Source organism: Myotis myotis, unplaced genomic scaffold, assembly GCF_014108235.1.
Source record: "Myotis myotis isolate mMyoMyo1 unplaced genomic scaffold, mMyoMyo1.p scaffold_m19_p_2, whole genome shotgun sequence".
Classification (NCBI taxonomy): domain Eukaryota; kingdom Metazoa; phylum Chordata; class Mammalia; order Chiroptera; family Vespertilionidae; genus Myotis; species Myotis myotis.
Window position 1 is genome coordinate 12414032 of NW_023416324.1, and position 16726 is coordinate 12430757.

The window sequence follows — 16726 nt, forward strand, 5'->3', positions numbered from 1 at the left end:
GGGGACAAGGAAATCTGGGAGGGGGCCTCCATCAGGGTCCTCAACACCAAGGCAGGGCCCCATACCTGGCACACACAGGGTGCTGCCCTGAGTTCTGCTCCCAGACCCAGACCCAGCCCTCCCCCCCCCCGCCCCCCCCCCCCCCCCCCCCGCAGACCTCTGCTGCCCAGAGGAAGCGACCTAGTGCTCCGTGCAGGATCCCAGGACTAATGTCCTGGGTCTCACCCGGGAGAACAAACTTCAGATTCAAGGGAGCGCCAGAGCCAGTGTTCCTCATACACACACACACACACACACACACACACGAACAGCTCACAGAGATGTAGCCAGACCCTCAAGCACACACGCACACATGGACACAGCAGGCTTCACATGCATAGATCCAGGCCTGTAGGGACCCCCGTGCGTGACAGCCCCCCTCCCCCCACTGTCACGCACAGAAATGCAGGCAGTACACGTGTGCACACACATGTATGTACAGATGCCTACATTTGAAAATATGCACATCTGTGGGCAGACACCACATACAAGGAGGCCTTCAAACTTGCATTCGTGCCGTGGAAATGCGTGTGCACAGAATAAATGCACAGACATCGGTAAACTCATAGTTTCCAACGAAACGGGTCATGCGAGCAGGGACCACAGCAGGGGAGCTAAGGTGAGATGGCAGGAGGAACAGCCTGGCTGGGGTGGGGCATGGGCTCCTGAGGCACCAGGAGTCAGGAGAGGCGGGCAGTGACTCAGAGCTGTGGTCTGAGAAGCAGTCTTCCAGGGTTGAGTACAGGGAAGGGGGCAGTTGCTTTACCCAGTAGGATTCCGAGGGGACCGGCATCAAGGCTCTGGGAATTAGGTGGTGCACCCGCAATTCCTTAATTCAGCTCTCTCCTGGGGTAGAGCCAGCACCCTCTGGAATTGCAGCAGCAAACACCAGAGTCCCCTAGGGAGGGGACTTGGGGGAGGATAGACCACCGGCCTGAGAGAGAGGACGTGTCTGTGTCCATGAGAAACAACAGTTGGGGAAGAGGCAAGATCTATAAAGAGAAGCAGGCGGGAGGTCGGCAGGGTGGGGGGACGCATTGTCCACACCTATCTGGTCAGTGCAGCAGGCACCCACAGCCGGGCCTGGGTTCCCCTTGCGGGTCAGGAGCCATGGGTGGGGACCTAGGGAATGTTCTCGTGGGACAGCCAGGAGTCCCTCCCAGCTCAGCCGGCGCAGAGCCGGGGCAGCCAGGGGGACTGTTGGAACTCGAGGAGGGGGCTCTGTTCCCCGCTGGGGTCCCAAAGGTGGCAGTGCCCCAGGCTGGTCAGGTGTCCCTATACCAGGTCCCTCCTCCGGCCCCCCACAGCCAGCCCCGCCAGGCTCGCAGCCTTCATTACTCCGGTGGGGACTACCCACTCTCTGGGTGATCTCAGAGGCGTTGGCGTCCTGGCTGACATCCCCTGGCCACCCCGAATCCTCCAGCCTCACCATCATGCGCTGTGTCCTCGGGGAATGTAAATCAATTTAAGTATTAGTCTCAGCGAAATGGAATGGGGGAAGGTGACGGTGCTGGAGAAAAAAGGAATCTCATAATGCCTTCCACAGTCGAACAGGAAAGGCTTGTCTGTTCTTCTCAGCGCAGGAGGGGGACCCATCTGATCTCCCGGAACCACCGGGCAGGCAGGTATGCCCAGAAGGGATGTCGATGGACATCTGGCAGATGTGGAAACTGAGGCACAGAGGCGTTCAGTGACTTGCTTCATTGAAGGCCCTGAGACCACCCAACCCTTACATTTGTAAGTGGGGAGACAGGCCCAGAGAGGGGAATGGACATCACAGAGGCCACACGGTTCGGCAGTGCAAGAGGCAGGAGACAGCCCAGCCCTGGTGACTAGAAGGGTGTGCATCTCCTTGGGGACTCAGGCCAGGCCAGGCGGGCCTGATGCTGGGATTCCCTCCAGCCCTGATGAAAACTGCCGTGGCCAGAGCTGCCCGTGAAAGACACTCAGCGTCCCCCCACCAGAGGGGACAGGAGGTAGTGCAGAGGGGGACAGAGGGAGAAGAGCGGGGAGGGGCCGAGAAGGGTCTGGAAAGAATTAGAACAAGCAGCCCTGGAATCCTATAGCTCTTCCTGAATCCGATAGAATCGATTTCTGACTTATCTTTGGATTATCTGAGCCCCCCCCCCCCCCACCCCGCTGGCTGGCTGGTCCAGAATCTGCTGCAAATGGGGGCGGGGGCACTCCCAGGGGAGGGGAGGGCTGGAAAGCGGGGTCTGTAGGCAGCTGCCCAAGAGTCAGGGTATTCCAGGGGGAAGAGTCCAGGCGGGGGACATTCAGTCAGGTATCCGCTGCGCAGGGGCAGGCTGAGCGGCGTGGAGAAGGGGTGGGGAGGGTGGGGGCATCCACAGGTCTCTTTCGCCCCCTCTCCCCAAACTAGGCCCTGCTGGTCTGGGGGAAACTGCAGTGCGGCCCCCTCTCCCTCCCTCCAGGCAGCAGGAGAGAGCTGCCTGACCCAGTTTTCTTTCCATTGCCTGAGAGGGAGGGAGGCAGGCGGGAAGGCTGCTCTGCCTGCGCCCCTGGCGTGGGGCCGGGGAGGGGAGATCCATCCCCTGATCCTACCTGGCCTCTGGGGACCCCTCCCTGGTTCTGCAAGCCCTTGCTCCAGCCAGCCTGCTCCCATCAACTCCCCAGTTGGGTGGGGAGGGTGAAAGGAGAAAGAAAATCAGCAAATACGAGCATCCTCCCTCCAACATTTCCATGAGGACACTTGTCTCCATCTTTGAGGGGCAGGCATCGAGCTCTACAAATCTCAGGCTTCTGTGTTCCAGCCTTCCAGTGGGCAGAGTGTAAGGAGGGCCCGCTTTAACCCTCTGTAACCTGCTCAAGCCTGCCCATCTGGTTAGTTGGAAACCCATGATTGCTGACTGGGAGAGAGGTTACATGAGCAGAGAGTGAAATGGAAAGCCTTGGGGAGCCAAAAACTCTCTCAGACAACTATCACCAGGTACAGCAAAGGCAGCAGGGGCCCAGAGAGGTGAAGGGACTTACCCAAGGACACACAGCAGTTAGAGACAGAACTGAGATCCAAGCCCTGATTTCTTTATCGCTGAAAAGGGAGTGGGTGGGTTTGAGGTACAAAGAGCGAGGCAGGACTTAGGGACAGGGAATTGGCATCGACTCCAGGCTTTACAGTTGACCCTCATCCACCCTTTGATCTTATTATCCCCATTTTACAGGTGAGGAAACTGAGGTTCAGAGAACCTCCTGCTACAAGTAGATGTATATTGAGATAGGAGCCCAGAGGGGTTTGACTCCAATAGTGGGCTCGTTTCCCTGCTGTGAGGGTCTGGCCGAGCTCCTTCCCCCGCACCTGGAGCCAGGCTGCCAGGGCTGGGGGCATTGTCTGTGGCTGCCACAGCAGGTGCTCTGAATGCCAACCCCGCTGGCCACACCTGTGGTGCTCTGGGCACGTTCCTGAACTTCCCTGAGGCTCAGTGTTTTCATCTATAAAATGCAGATAAGAAAGGCCACCTCTCAGGGTGGTTGTGTGGGTCACAGATGAGGCATCTCAAGCTCTCCTTGCAGAGCTCAGCACATAGTAGGTGCTCACCGAGAGGCAGCTCTACTGCCCTAAGTCCCTCCGCATCAATTGTGCACAGAGGACCTACTGGGTGCGGAGCATCTCCCGGGGGACACTGGTGACTATAAAGCTGGGCCAGTCCTCTGGGGGAGGTATGGCCTCACAGCATGAAGTTTGGTGGTAACTTTGAATGCCATTATGTCCCATGAATAGGCGAGGGTCATCTTCACAAATCCCTGTGAGACAGGAACCACTGTCACCCCATTTTACAGAGGAGGAAGCTGAGGCTCAGGGAGGGGAAGGGACGTGCTCAGGACACAGCTTCTAAGTGCCAGAGCCGGGGTTATGACCCAGGCCTCCAGCCTCCTGAGCCCGTCTCAGCCAGCCCACGGGCCCACCAAGCGGGGCAGCTGGCACTCGGGGCAGCTTGTATTCTGGGCGTTCAGAAGACCATGTTTTGGCTGAAGTGGTAGAAGAAGGCTTCAGGGAAGAGAGGGAACTTGAGCTGAGCCTTGATGGACTGGGCAAGTCAGAAAGGAGACATAGCTATGGAGCTGGTGTGAGACTGACCAGCAAGGCCCTGTGTAAACACACAGACATCGGTAAACGCAGGGCCTGGCGCATGGCTGGGTCGGGGGGCTCTTTTGGCCCTAGGGAAGGCGGTCCCAGGGATCTGATGTGCTCTCGTCTCCTGTTTTGCAGTGAACTTGCTGGACACATCAACCATCTATGGGGACTGGGGCTGGCTCACGTATCCGGCTCACGGGGTAAGTGATGGGCAGTGGGGCAGAGAGCGGCTGTGACTCACATAATCTAATCAGATAGATCTATAAGAAGCAGAGGCACAGAGAGGTGAAGGCACTTACCCGAGGACACACAGCAATGAGAGACAGAGCTGCTGATTTCTTTTTTTTTTTTTTTAATTTTTTTAAAAATATATATTTTATTGATTTTTTTACAGAGAGGAAGGGAGAGGGACAGAGAGTTAGAAACATCGATGAGAGAGAAACATCGATCAGCTGCCTCCTGCACACCTCCTACTGGGGATGTGCTCGCAACCCAGGTACATGCCCCTGACCAGAATCGAACCTGGGACCTTTCAGTCTGCAGGCCGATGCTCTATCCACTGAGCCAAACTGGTTAGGGCGAGCTGCTGATTTCTTAACAGTTTTGTGTGCACAGAGCCTTGGGAATAGAGAACCACCCCCGGTGCTGGGCAACTGGTGCTTCATGTCTGAGGCCTCAGATGTGGGATCCTCATGTCTGCGTCCTGGGTCTGCAGACTCACAATGTGCCACAGCTGGGCCCAGGGTAGCCTAAGACGTCATTGTCGAGGAACAGGGCCAGGAAGGGCTCTATCCGGGGCTTTCACGGCTTCAGGATTGGTCCCCTCCCTCACAGCTGCCCTGCCCTCACCAGGGGCTGTCAGGAAACCTGGATTCCCTGCTTGCTTCTTTTCCATCAGCACCACCTGGCTGGCAGTGCCAGCCCCAGGCCTATCTGGCTCAGCCCATCAGCTCCCTTTGGGTCAGTGCTCATGGAAGAACCCCTCCCACTCTCCTGGGAGTAGACATGGTAACTCCAGGGACAAGGCTGCACTGCCCAGTCCTTCCACTTCTCTTATCCAAATCCCAGGAGGCGGGGCAGGAAAGCCAAAGAGTCTGGTGGGGTCCTGGCTCTGCCATCGACTAGCTGGGGCCCTGGGTCACCACCTCACCCCCCTGGGTCTGTTTCCCGTCTCTAGAAAGGGAGGAGCATATGACGATCCCGTGGGCTTTGGTGACACGTGATCTTAGACTGTGCCTGTTACCAGTGAGCCTTCCCTGAATGTATTGTCACCATCACTGTTATTAGTATACTAGAGGCCCAGTACAGGAAATTCGTGCACTGGTAGGGTCCCTAGTGGCTGCTGGTTGCCGGTTGGAGCCTCCCTCCCTTCCCCCAGCCAGCCCCGCCCCCTGGTCAAACTCCTGGACGATCTCCTGGTTGAGGGGACAATTTTCATACTACGCTTTTATTATATAGGATAGTATGGTTGTATCTCACATAAATTTCCTCCTACAAATGTGCTCAGAAACATACACACACACACGCACGCACGCACAGCCCTGCTTTAGACGTGAGCACATCATGTACCACAAGTTCTTTCGTGAACACTGGCTTCCAGGCTCTAGGGACAGAGGGATAATCATAACGATGATTGTGACACCAGGAGTTCACACTGATGAAGGGGGTTATTTCTTTACTTTGAGGTAGGGTTTTCATCTGTGCCATTTGTGGCCTGTGGCCTGTGGCTGAGGTCAGAACTCCCCTTCTCTCCCGTGGTCCCAGGGAGCAGTAAGCTGAGTCGCTTCCTGTCCTCAGCCCTTGGGCACCAGGCTTCAGGAGCTGGAGGGTTAGGCCTCGGGGCCCAAGAGCCAGTAGGGAACCCCTTCTGTGGCTGAGCAGGCCAGTCCTGCCTGAGACAAAGGCGGGGTCCTTGGGGTGTCCCTTTACCTCCCTGGGCCTCCGTCTCTTCCTGGGCAGTGCTCTCTGTGTGCCCCAGTTGGCTGACTCCTAGTGGGGAGGAGGGTGAACAAGGATCTTGGCTCTGCTGGGGGCCAGGGGCTGGCCCATGAGGAGGGGACTGCCTGGCTGTGGTCTGGGTCAGCATTTCCCCTGATGCCCCACAGCTAAGGGGGAGTGGGCCTGGCTCCAGGTTGGCTCTGGGTGTCTCTGTCCCCCTCAGATCTCAGGACTTGGTTTTGAGGGTAACAAGGAGTGGTGAGGATTTTAAGCAGGCGAGGAGCAGGACCTGGCTTGTGTAATTCTTTTGTTTGCAGGGTACTATAAAGTATGGCTCAGAGTCATCCCATTTCATTTGGGACTTAGAACAAATAATAACTTATATCCAATAGTTCATAACAATCTACAGATGTTATCTCATTTAATCCCCACTCCCAATCCTGCAAGCAGGTACAGCCACCCCATTTTACAGATGAGGACACTGAGGCTCAGAGCACTGGGAGATCATTACTCATCATCAGACAGGTTCTAAGTTGTGGAGAGCGGCTACAGTGTTTGGACAGGTTCAAGCCTCGGACTAATGAGAGGGCACAGTTCTCTCATGGCAAAGCCACGTGCAAGTCCCAGCTTGGAGGACAGAGCCCTCCCAGCACAATTATAGCCAGAGGCTATAGTTGTAAGCTTGACCCTATGGTCCGAACCTGTGGTCCCACGTGGCTGAGTCATATGGGCTTGATAGAGTTCAGGTGCATGTAATTGAGTAGATTCGAAACCCACGAGAATGTTGTAAACATCTTGACCATGCCCTTTCTTTGCCTCGTGGAATCTGGCTATAAAATAAAAGACACAGCTTTCAGGCCGTGGCACTGTCGCTAGCTCTCCATTAGAGAGGACAGCGTCCAACCCAGACCCAGCTTTCATTCTCTTGTCTGTCTTTTCTCAATCCTTCACCGCCCCCTCTCAGGCTCACCGAACCTGGCTGAGCTGGCTCCGCTCATATGGCGCCCAACGTGGGGCTGAGTATGCCATGGCTGTGCCAGCTCGCCACACTAAGTGATGGACTGGAACTCATATCTCTGAGCCTGGAGCCCGAGTTGAGTCCCTTCTGCCCTCTTTGGTCTCTGCCCTCATTGTGAGGTTGGGAGGCAGCCCTGCATTGTCCCCTGAGTTATGGACCACCTCCTGTCTCTATGGGGCTTGCCCAGGGAGAGAACAAGGCCAGAGGAGACCCCTGGCTCCCAGACTCGAGGCCTTGAACCCGAACTGGGCTACCAGGTGAACCTTGCCAATGCTGATATCCAGGGGGTCTAGGGAGGAGCTGGGATCTTTGGTTTAATATGCCTTCCAGGTGAGTGTCCTGCCCAGCTGGGTGGGGAGCCTTTGGAGATGGTCCTTGAGGTTCCTTCCACCCCTCTGGTCCTGCAGCCCGTTAAACACCCTGGTACAGGCTCACCCAGGACCGTCTCCAGCATCAGCAAAGTTATCAGATTATCAGGCAGACGGCTCAGCCTGAAGGCCAAGGCGCTGGGTCCCCGTGAGCCCGTGCTCTGCCGCCTCCGATCAGTGTGCCTCGGGCAAATCCTTTACCTCCTCCCAACCCCCATGTTTATAACGTGGGGACAGTAACACGGGCTCCGCGGAGTTGTCCTCTATGAGATGATGCATGAAAAGGACAGTTTACTGGTAACAAACCAGAAGATCTGAGAGGTTAAGCATCTCCGCTAAGCTGTGGCGCGGGGGGGTGGGGGAGTCTGGCCCCAGAACCCATGCTTTTCACCAGGCTGCGCCCCTCCCTTTGCGCCCCGCCCTCCACACACTGGGCTGGCTTCACCTCTGGTAATAACAGCTGCCTCAGAGGAGGGCACACGTTCCTTTCCATTGTCTCACTGGATCCTCCCCATCCCCCAGAGTGGATGGAATGGGCAGGCTGCAGCCACCCCATTCTACATAGGAGAGGAGAGCCCGAGGCTCAGAGAGGGATGTGATATACCCAGGGCTGCACAGCTGGTTCACCGCATTCCATTCGGGGAGTGAGACTGAGTTCCAGAGCAATGGTGGGGGTTGAGGGAGGAGGGTGCCAGGGCTAGAGAGGCAGCTGGGGTGGGAGTGGCGCCCAGCCCGGGATGGGGTGCCCCAGGTGGAGAGCAGGACAGATTCCACCTTTTTGCCAGCCTCCAGGAATTCCTGCCACTCTGGGCACCGGCAGCAGCCCTGGGGCTGGCAAGGCCAGGTCAGGCTGTTGGCATTGGTGGGGCAGCTGGAACAGACTTGAATAGAACTGATTAATTTATCCCGGGCCCTGGCAGGAAACAGACAGGGAGCAGCTGGTTGGCTCTTTGGTGCTTTGTTAGTTGTGACAGTGACTTTAACCCCAGATGTGACTGACACAGCACTGCCTAGAGACCCCAGCTGCGGGGTGGGGTGCAGGGCAGGGGTCCTCTTGGGGTGGGGGCTTACAGGAAGCATGATCTCTTTCAGGTGAGGCTGGCACACGCTGGGCTTCCCCCCAGTGGTCCCTGGAGGCAGGCGCAGGCGGGCTGGGAAGATGCTCAGGGTGGTAGCGGCCCCACTCCTCGGTGCCTCTCTCTGCCAGGCCCGAGCAGCACACCGTGCAGGCTTGCTCTCCATCCTCAGAGGCCTCAGAGAGGTGGGCCTGTCTGAGCTCCATATCACAGCTGTGGGTGCTGCGGGTCCAGACCACACGGCCGGCCAAGATGCGGTGGAACCGAGGGGCTGTGTCAGGCAGGAAGGACGTGAGGTGCCCGTGGTCCTTGCTCTGCCTCTTGTGGGCAGCTCAGAACCCCACGGCTTCTCAGGGCACCACGAGGACTGGCGGTGGTGGCAGCTTTTACCTTTTGTCCCCCTTTTCTTCTGACTCTATTTCTTTCTCTTCCTGTTACAGTTGACGTTCAATATTGTCTTATATTAGTTTCCTCTGTAGCACAGTGGTTAGACATTCGCACAATCGTAACCCCCGTAAGTCCAGAACCCACCTGGCCCATACACGGTCATCGCAGTACAGTGGGGCCTTGACTTACGAGTTTAATTCGTTCCGAGACCGAGCTCGTTAAGGGGCTCGTTAACTCAAATTACTCTGTCAACTCAACGCAAAAAATCGGCGGAGAGACAGCTGGTATCTCAAAAAACTCGTTAGTCGGGACACTCGTAAGTCAAGACCCCACTGTAGTATTGACTGTGTTCCCTATGCTGTACCCTGCATCCCGGCACTATTTTGTGATTACCAGTTGAAACTTCTGTGCCCATTAAACTATGACTCCCCACTGCCTTCCCCAGCCCCTGGCACCCCCGTCTGCTTCCTGTCTCTCTGAATCTGACTGGTCTGAGAGCTTCGTGGAAGTGGAGTCACGCCGCAGTTGTCCTTATGTGTCGGGTTTATCTCATTCTGTGCGATGTCCTGGGGGTCCCCCACGTTGCAGCCTGTGTCTGCAGGTTGAATACTGCCCCCGTGCGTGGATAGGCCACATTCTGGGTGTCCATTCATCCACCGATGGACACGTGATTCCACCTTCTGGCTGCTGTGAATGCGGGTGTGCGGATACCTGTCTGAGGCCCTGCCTTTATTTCATTAGAAGTGGAATTGCTGGACCATATGGTGATTCTGTGTTTAGTTTTCTGAGGAGCCACCTTACTGTTTCGCACCGTGCCTGCCTGTACCATTGTACATTCCCACCAGCCACACTCCAGGGCTCCCGTCTCTCCCCATCCTCACCAAAACTCGGTTTTTTGCTGTTGTTTTGATCATAACTCATGGGTGTAAGGTGGAACCGCGTTGTGCTTTTGAGTCACACTTCCCGACTGGTTAGTGATGTTGCGTATCTTTCCACGTCTGTCTATCTTCTTCAGAGAAATGTCCATTCAGGGCCTTTGCCCATTTTTAAATTGGGCTGCTTGTATTTTTGTTATTGAGTTGTAGGAGTTCTTTACAGATTCTGGATATTAATTCCTTATCAGAGACATGATTTGCAGATGTTTTCTCCCATCCACTGTGCCGTTTCACTCCGTTGGTTGTGTCTGGTGTGGTCAGCGATGCCTGGCCAGCACCTGGCACAGAAGCAGTCACACTCCACTTTCCCGCATCCTGGCACCTGTGAGTGGACCCAGGCTGTCCTGGGAGCCCCCAGCCCTGTGTGGGGGGCTAAGGGTCCATCACGAGCAGCAGGGCCAAGTCCATCCATCAGTCACTGAACTAGCGCCAGACCAGAGGGCGCTGCTGCAGGATTTGAGGTGGGGTCCGTGCATTAGAAAGATTCCTCTGGGAGCTGATGTGGAAACTGGCCTGTGGGCTCGCTGACTTCCCCCCGCGGGTCCCCGCACTCTGGGAGGGATAGGATGGCCACAGAGAGACGAGGCCGGAGCGGTGCAGCCTTGGTCTCGGATCCAGTCCTGGCTCCATCATTCGCTAGTTATGCGACCTCAGGCACGGGCTCATATGTCTGAGCCTCTGTTTGCCCATCTGTAAACAGGCCATACGTAAGCCCTCCCCAGAAGGAGTGGCACTCTGCCCCCACAGCTGTAGGTGCCTGGTGTCTAGCTGCTGTGTCAGCCGCCAGACAAGGTCAGCTCCTCCAGGCTGGAGAATGCCCCCGCTTCTTCCCCAGGACCCCCCAGCACGTGCACGGGGCAGGTGGCGGGGGACTGTCAGACTCCCATTTCAGCGGACTGTGCTCTTTCTGCCGCAGTGGGACTCCATCAACGAGGTGGACGAGTCCTTCCGGCCCATCCACACCTACCAGGTGTGCAACGTCATGAGCCCCAACCAGAACAACTGGCTGCGCACCAGCTGGGTGCCCCGCGACGGCGCCCGGCGCGTCTACGCCGAGATCAAGTTCACCCTGCGCGACTGCAACAGCATGCCCGGCGTGCTGGGCACCTGCAAGGAGACCTTCAACCTCTACTACCTGGAGTCGGACCGCGACCTGGGCGCCAGCACGCAGGAGAGCCAGTTCCTCAAGATCGACACCATTGCGGCCGACGAGAGCTTCACGGGCGCTGACCTGGGCGTGCGGCGCCTCAAGCTCAACACGGAGGTGCGGGGCGTGGGCCCGCTCAGCAAGCGCGGCTTCTACCTGGCCTTCCAGGACATCGGGGCCTGCCTCGCCATCCTGTCCCTCCGCATCTACTACAAGAAGTGCCCCACCATGGTGCGCAACCTGGCTGCCTTCTCGGAGGCGGTGACCGGGGCAGACTCTTCCTCGCTGGTGGAGGTGCGGGGCCAGTGCGTGCGGCACTCAGAGGAGCGGGACACGCCCAAGATGTACTGCAGCGCCGAGGGCGAGTGGCTGGTGCCCATCGGCAAGTGCGTGTGCAGCGCCGGCTATGAGGAGCGGCAGGATGCCTGTGTGGGTGAGCGCGCCCCGTGTGGGCTGGCTGGCAGGTGGGCTCAGTCGGGGCAGGGCTGCCAGGGTGTGTGTGTGGGGGGTGGGGGAGCGGTGCCATAGTCAGCAGGCGTCTGGGTGGTGCACACAGCACCTGGGATAGTGGTGAACCTCCCGTGTTTCTGGGTCAGCAAATGCACCGGCCATCTGTGTGTGGTGGGGGGCAAGGAGGGAAACACACTACAGCCAGGCGGTACCCTCTGTGGCATGTGGAGAGGTAACCCTACAGGACCCTGTGTGATCGGGGTTCCTGGGTGCACACCTGTGCTAGGGAACAATGCGGTGAGCTGACAGGTCAGCGTTGTCCTAAGCACCTTTCACATACTAACTCATCCCATCCCACCGCTACCTATGAAACAGAAATGACTATCATCCTGGTTTTGTAGATAAGGAGACGCACAGAGAGGCAAAGTGACTTGACCCAAGGTCACACAGCTGGGGAGGGACAGGGCTGTGATGTGAACCCAGAAGTCTGGCTCTAAAGTCCGTGCTCAAAACCGCTAAACTGCTGGCCTATGGAGTGGAGGGAGGTGGCGCCAGGCCCCGTGAGTGGGTGCCGTGTGGGGCTGTTGTGAAGGTCTGCGGGCAGGGACACCAGGGAGAGCTGTCCAGGTGGGGCATGCCACAGGGGGATCTTACTAAGGGCCTTGGGAGAGGACAGCCGAGGTGCTTGTGAAGGAGGACAGCTGAGGGCACCTGGGTCATGAACTAGCATGATACCTGCCCCCACAGGTGTACTGCTGGGGTTCCCATGTCAGGGACCAGGAGCAGGGCCGACCTCAAGCTGTGTGTGTGTGTGCGCGCGTGCACGTGCACGTGTGTGTGGTCAGCAGACCCCCATGTGGCACAGTGCAGCCAAGCATCCCACGAGCCCAGGAACGCTGGGAGAGCAGGTGTGGACAGACAGCTGGTACCCCAGCTGGTACTGATCTCAGCCTGGCTGCCCTCTGCCCTTCCTTGGCCTCCCCGGGGGCTGGACACATGGGAGCTCAGCCACTCAGCACAGTGAAGCCTGCTGTGGGGACCAAGGTCATTCTCTGGGACCAGGATCGTCCATCCAGCTACCGGTCCCTTTCCAGCCCCTCTCTGGGGCTCTCTGGTTTCCTTAAAAATCTTTCTTCACACTCCCAACTGCTACGAGTCTTCACTGCTCCTGGACCCTAGACTCAAAGCACCTTCTGTGACATTTGCCTGTTTCGGGGTTTGTTCTACCCTCTGTGGCCTAGTGCACCGGGCTCCCCAGGTCCCCAGCCTCTCCTGGTCCCTGTCACAGACATCCCTGTATTTCTCAGCTCCTGGCTGGGTAATAATAATAATAATAGACATCCCTGTTGCCTTGACAGCTTGCAAGGGGATTCCTCAGCCATCAGTTCATTTGCTCAATGTAGCAAGGCATGTATTAGAATTCCATTTTATAGATGGGAAAACTGAGGCTCAGACGGTCGGGTCACCTACTGAGGTCTCACAGCTGGTGAGAGGTGGAGCTGGGACCTAGTCTGTCTTGCTCTGAGCCAGGGGTAGGCGTGTAACCTATCCCTGGCCCACCCCAACTGCTTTTCTCAGCAGAGCTGGCTTCCAACACCCCCTCCTTCTGTAGGGATAATAAAGTCCTTTAGAGACGATTTTTTGAGCACTTGCCATGTGCCAGGCACTCAGTGATTCTTACACATCATGTTAGCTACTCATTCTATGGAGCATCTAACTGTGTCCCAGGCCCCGGGGATATAGACACAGGTAGTCCCCGCCTTCGGGGAGTTCACGCAGTTTCTCATCCTTACGATACTTCCCGAAGCTAAGTATTATGTCCCCACCTTACAGATGCAAGACATTGAGCCCCTCAACTTCAGTCACACGGGAGGGATCGGATGCCAGGTGTCTCACTCCAGAGCCTTGAACTGCTTCCTGTGTCCTCGAAGCCCCGCCTCCCTCCTCCCCGGGTAACACTCAGACAGTAACTGGCTCACCGGCAGGTGGACATCTGTCCGCCGCTGCCCCCAGCTCTGGGTCTGTCCAGCCCCCAAGCACGCACAAGCCCCTTGCTTGTCCTGTGTGCGCTGAGATGCGCTTGCCCGCAGGAGGGAGACCGGTCCTCCTGACTTCAGGGTTGGGGCCTTGCTCAGAGGTACTGCTCCGGCCTCCTTAGACAGAGGCGGGAAGCGGAGCCCAGAGAGGGACTGTGTCTTGCCCAAGGTCCCCCAGCATGTCAGGGGCAGGGCTTCTTGGTGGAAACCCCAAAACCTGAGCAGCGGAACCCCCCAGGGCCGGGGGAGGCCAAGGCCATTCCCATTTCCTGGTGCTGCTGGGCGGCGATAAAAAATAAAGAGAAGGCAAAGCAGGGCCAGGGAATTGCAGCGGATTTTGAATTTTACATTTAAATCACAGTACACATGATGATGCCAGTTGCGAGGTAATTATAGGTTTTATAAAAAATATTAATTCACGGTAACCTGCTGCAGGCAGTGAGGTTTCAGGACAGAATGCCGGTTTTAAGTCGCACGAGGAGAGAGGGTTTCTGATCGTCCTGTGGGTGGGCTTCTGGGATTGTCCTCGGCACCTCCTTGAGGAAGCAGCACAGGCCCAGCACTGAGGCCCACGGAAGGGAGGCGGCTGTGTCCCCCATCCCCACCCCCTCCTTGGTGGGTAGCTTGACCGTGCGGAGATGGGGACCAATAAGAAGCTGGGAACAGATGGGGGTGCATTTCCTGGGCTGTGGCTACTTGAGGGGGGTCCTCTCAGAGCTGTGGGACCTCCTCAGTTTATGGGGCTCCTTCTCCGGTGGATGGGTCTCTCTGAGCAAACAGTGAGGAGAGGAAGGGCTGGGACTTGCTAAGAGGGGGGTCCTGAGTTGCTCAGCCTTGAGTGTCCCCCCACCCCCCGCACCCCTGAGGCCTGCAGCAGGGGCCAGGCCACAGGACAGCCACCCTGCCAGCCTCTGGGATCCTGTTTCTCAAGTCTCGCCCTCACAGCGCCCCTTAGCAGTGGGCTGTGCTTGACTTCACCCAGGAGAAGGAACCTAGCTGGTCACAGCATTGTTTGGAGGCCTAACTGAGACCCACAGAAGAATATCAGAGCCATAAGGAGGGAATGCAGCGTACCAGTGAGGAAATGGAGGCCCAGAGAGGTGACGTGACTGGCCCCAGGGCACACAGCTAGGGGTGGTGGACTGAATCAGCTCCCTGACCAGGAAGCTCCCCAGGCCTCACAGTTCCTGACCCAGTGAACTCCCCCACACCTGGCGCTCTCCCCTCCCACCCCTGCCCCAGACAGGGGAGGATCTCCGAGAGTATCACCCGGGGAGCAGCAGCCCAGCCTGAAGTCCCAGTTCCGTCCTTCCTGTCACCTGGACACCGACTATAAATCACCCCCCACCGCCCTAATCATCTTTCTATAAATACCGGAGTCTCATTTCAGAGGGGGAGCATGAACGCCGAGCTCTCTTGCCTCCTGACTGTGTTTAAAATCTGATTTAGAATTAATTTCCTTTGGTCGTCCACTGGCGGACACCTTATTTGTCAAATCTCAAGCTCTTAGCGGGGGAGAAGAGAGAGGTGGCCGGGGCCTCGGGCAGCTGCTGGCCTGACAGGCGGCCTGGGCAAGGTGCCCTCGGCAGGGGCAGGGGCCCCTCCTGGCCCACGGCCACACGGGCCAGGCACACACAGACTCCGGAAGCACCCTGGGTGGACGGGCAGGGCCGGGCCCCAGCCCAGAGCTGCTCCATCTGCCTGGGCCATTAATTCCCGGCTCTGCCTCCAGGTCTCTGGGCTCCCTGAGGCCTGGTGATTAGTATTCTTATTAAAGATTATTTTATTTCATTGCTCGGATTAATCTGGCCTTGACACGTTCGAGCCATATGGGGATTAGTGGAGCGTGTGAGAACTGCCCATTGGCGAGCGGCAGAGTGGCGAGGCCATCTCCAAGGCCAGGGACGCCTCCCGAGTTTGCATTCTGGCTGGGGGCGTGGCGAGGGTGGGGGTGACGAGGGCGAGGCACTCAAGCTCCCCGAACCTGTTTCCTCTCTGTCAAACAGATGTATTAATGCCAACGACATAGAATTGTAATAATAAGTGCCCGGCAGCATCCTGGCGTGAATGCACATGTATGCATTCACGTTATCCTCACATCAGCCCTCGGAGCCCCCCTCGTCCAGATGAGGAAACTGAGGCCCAGCAATACGCCCCATGGCACTTAGCTTAGGTGAAGAGGTTAGACAGGAAAAGGAACCCGGGCAGCCTGCACTCCAGGGCTGGTCTTAACTGGCAAGGTCTTCGATGAACTCCGAACGGTCAGGGTCTCTGAACGAAGACTGTCACGTGCTTCCTTGGTGCCAGGCATCATGCCAGGATGTCAGCGCATGTGTCCTTGTCTGCCCCTCGCGGCTCTGAAAGCTCGCAGAGAGCAGGACCAGCTCTTCCTGAGCTCGGGTCCATAGATGTTCGGGTCCATAGATGCTCAGTGCATTTGGGTGAAGGAGTAACTGAGGGACAGAATAAGCAAACAGTCCCCGAGGTGCTGATCGACGTGGATCCGATAATTACAGTGGGGATCACTGTCCGTCAGTTCAACAGCACATTCAGCAAATATCTGCTGACCAAGCGCAGAGCCCGCTTCCTGGGCTCAGCAGGGAGCTCTTGGGCTGGGCCCAGGACTGGGCCTCCTGGGGGGCTCCTGGGAAGAGGAGGTGAGACCACAGTGTGCCAATTAGGAGCCCCCCAATTCCAAGCTCCCAGCCCCGAGTCAGGCCCAAGGCCCCTCAGGGCCTCCCCAGATGGGTCTCAAAACCGGGGCACGTTTTCCCCACCCTGGAGGCCCCCCTGACTCCATGGCTTCTGAGTCTCTGCAGCAATTTAAGGACATCATCGTGTCTCTGGATTTCAGGTTTTCTCTCGTTAGTAGAATTTTACAAATTAACCTGATTTTAGCTATTATAATAAAGAGAGATGATTTTTAAAATGACGTAATGTCTTGTCAAATAGAGCTCCTCTCAAGCCCAGGGTTTTCTAGAACCGGACTTAGTGGGAAGAGAGCCCGTGAGCTCCCTGGGGGTCCCTGGTGCAGAGGGTTCGGTTCCAGGGGCGGAGCTGGGAGCTCCTGGCTGGGTGGCATCTGGGCCTCCTGAAGGCCTGGAGCTCTGCCCAGAGCAGATAATGGTGCGAGTAGCTCCCTTGGAAAACTCCCAGCGGCATTGGCAACCTCTTGGCCTGGTGCTAGGAACCGTGGGATGAATACGGCCGTCCTGGGCCTTATTCACAAGGATCTGCCCACA

General features: G+C 57.2%; 1 protein-coding gene across 1 annotated transcript in view; it reads left to right on the top strand.

Moving 5' to 3' along the window:
• Nucleotides 1-16726, top strand: part of EPHA8 (EPH receptor A8) — a 35087-nt gene that overhangs the window by 1727 nt on the left and 16634 nt on the right. The window contains exons 2-3 of the mRNA XM_036352492.1: nt 4265-4329; nt 10768-11431. Coding sequence (XP_036208385.1) covers nt 4265-4329; nt 10768-11431 — 729 coding nt within the window. The remainder of the gene's footprint in view (nt 1-4264; nt 4330-10767; nt 11432-16726) is intronic.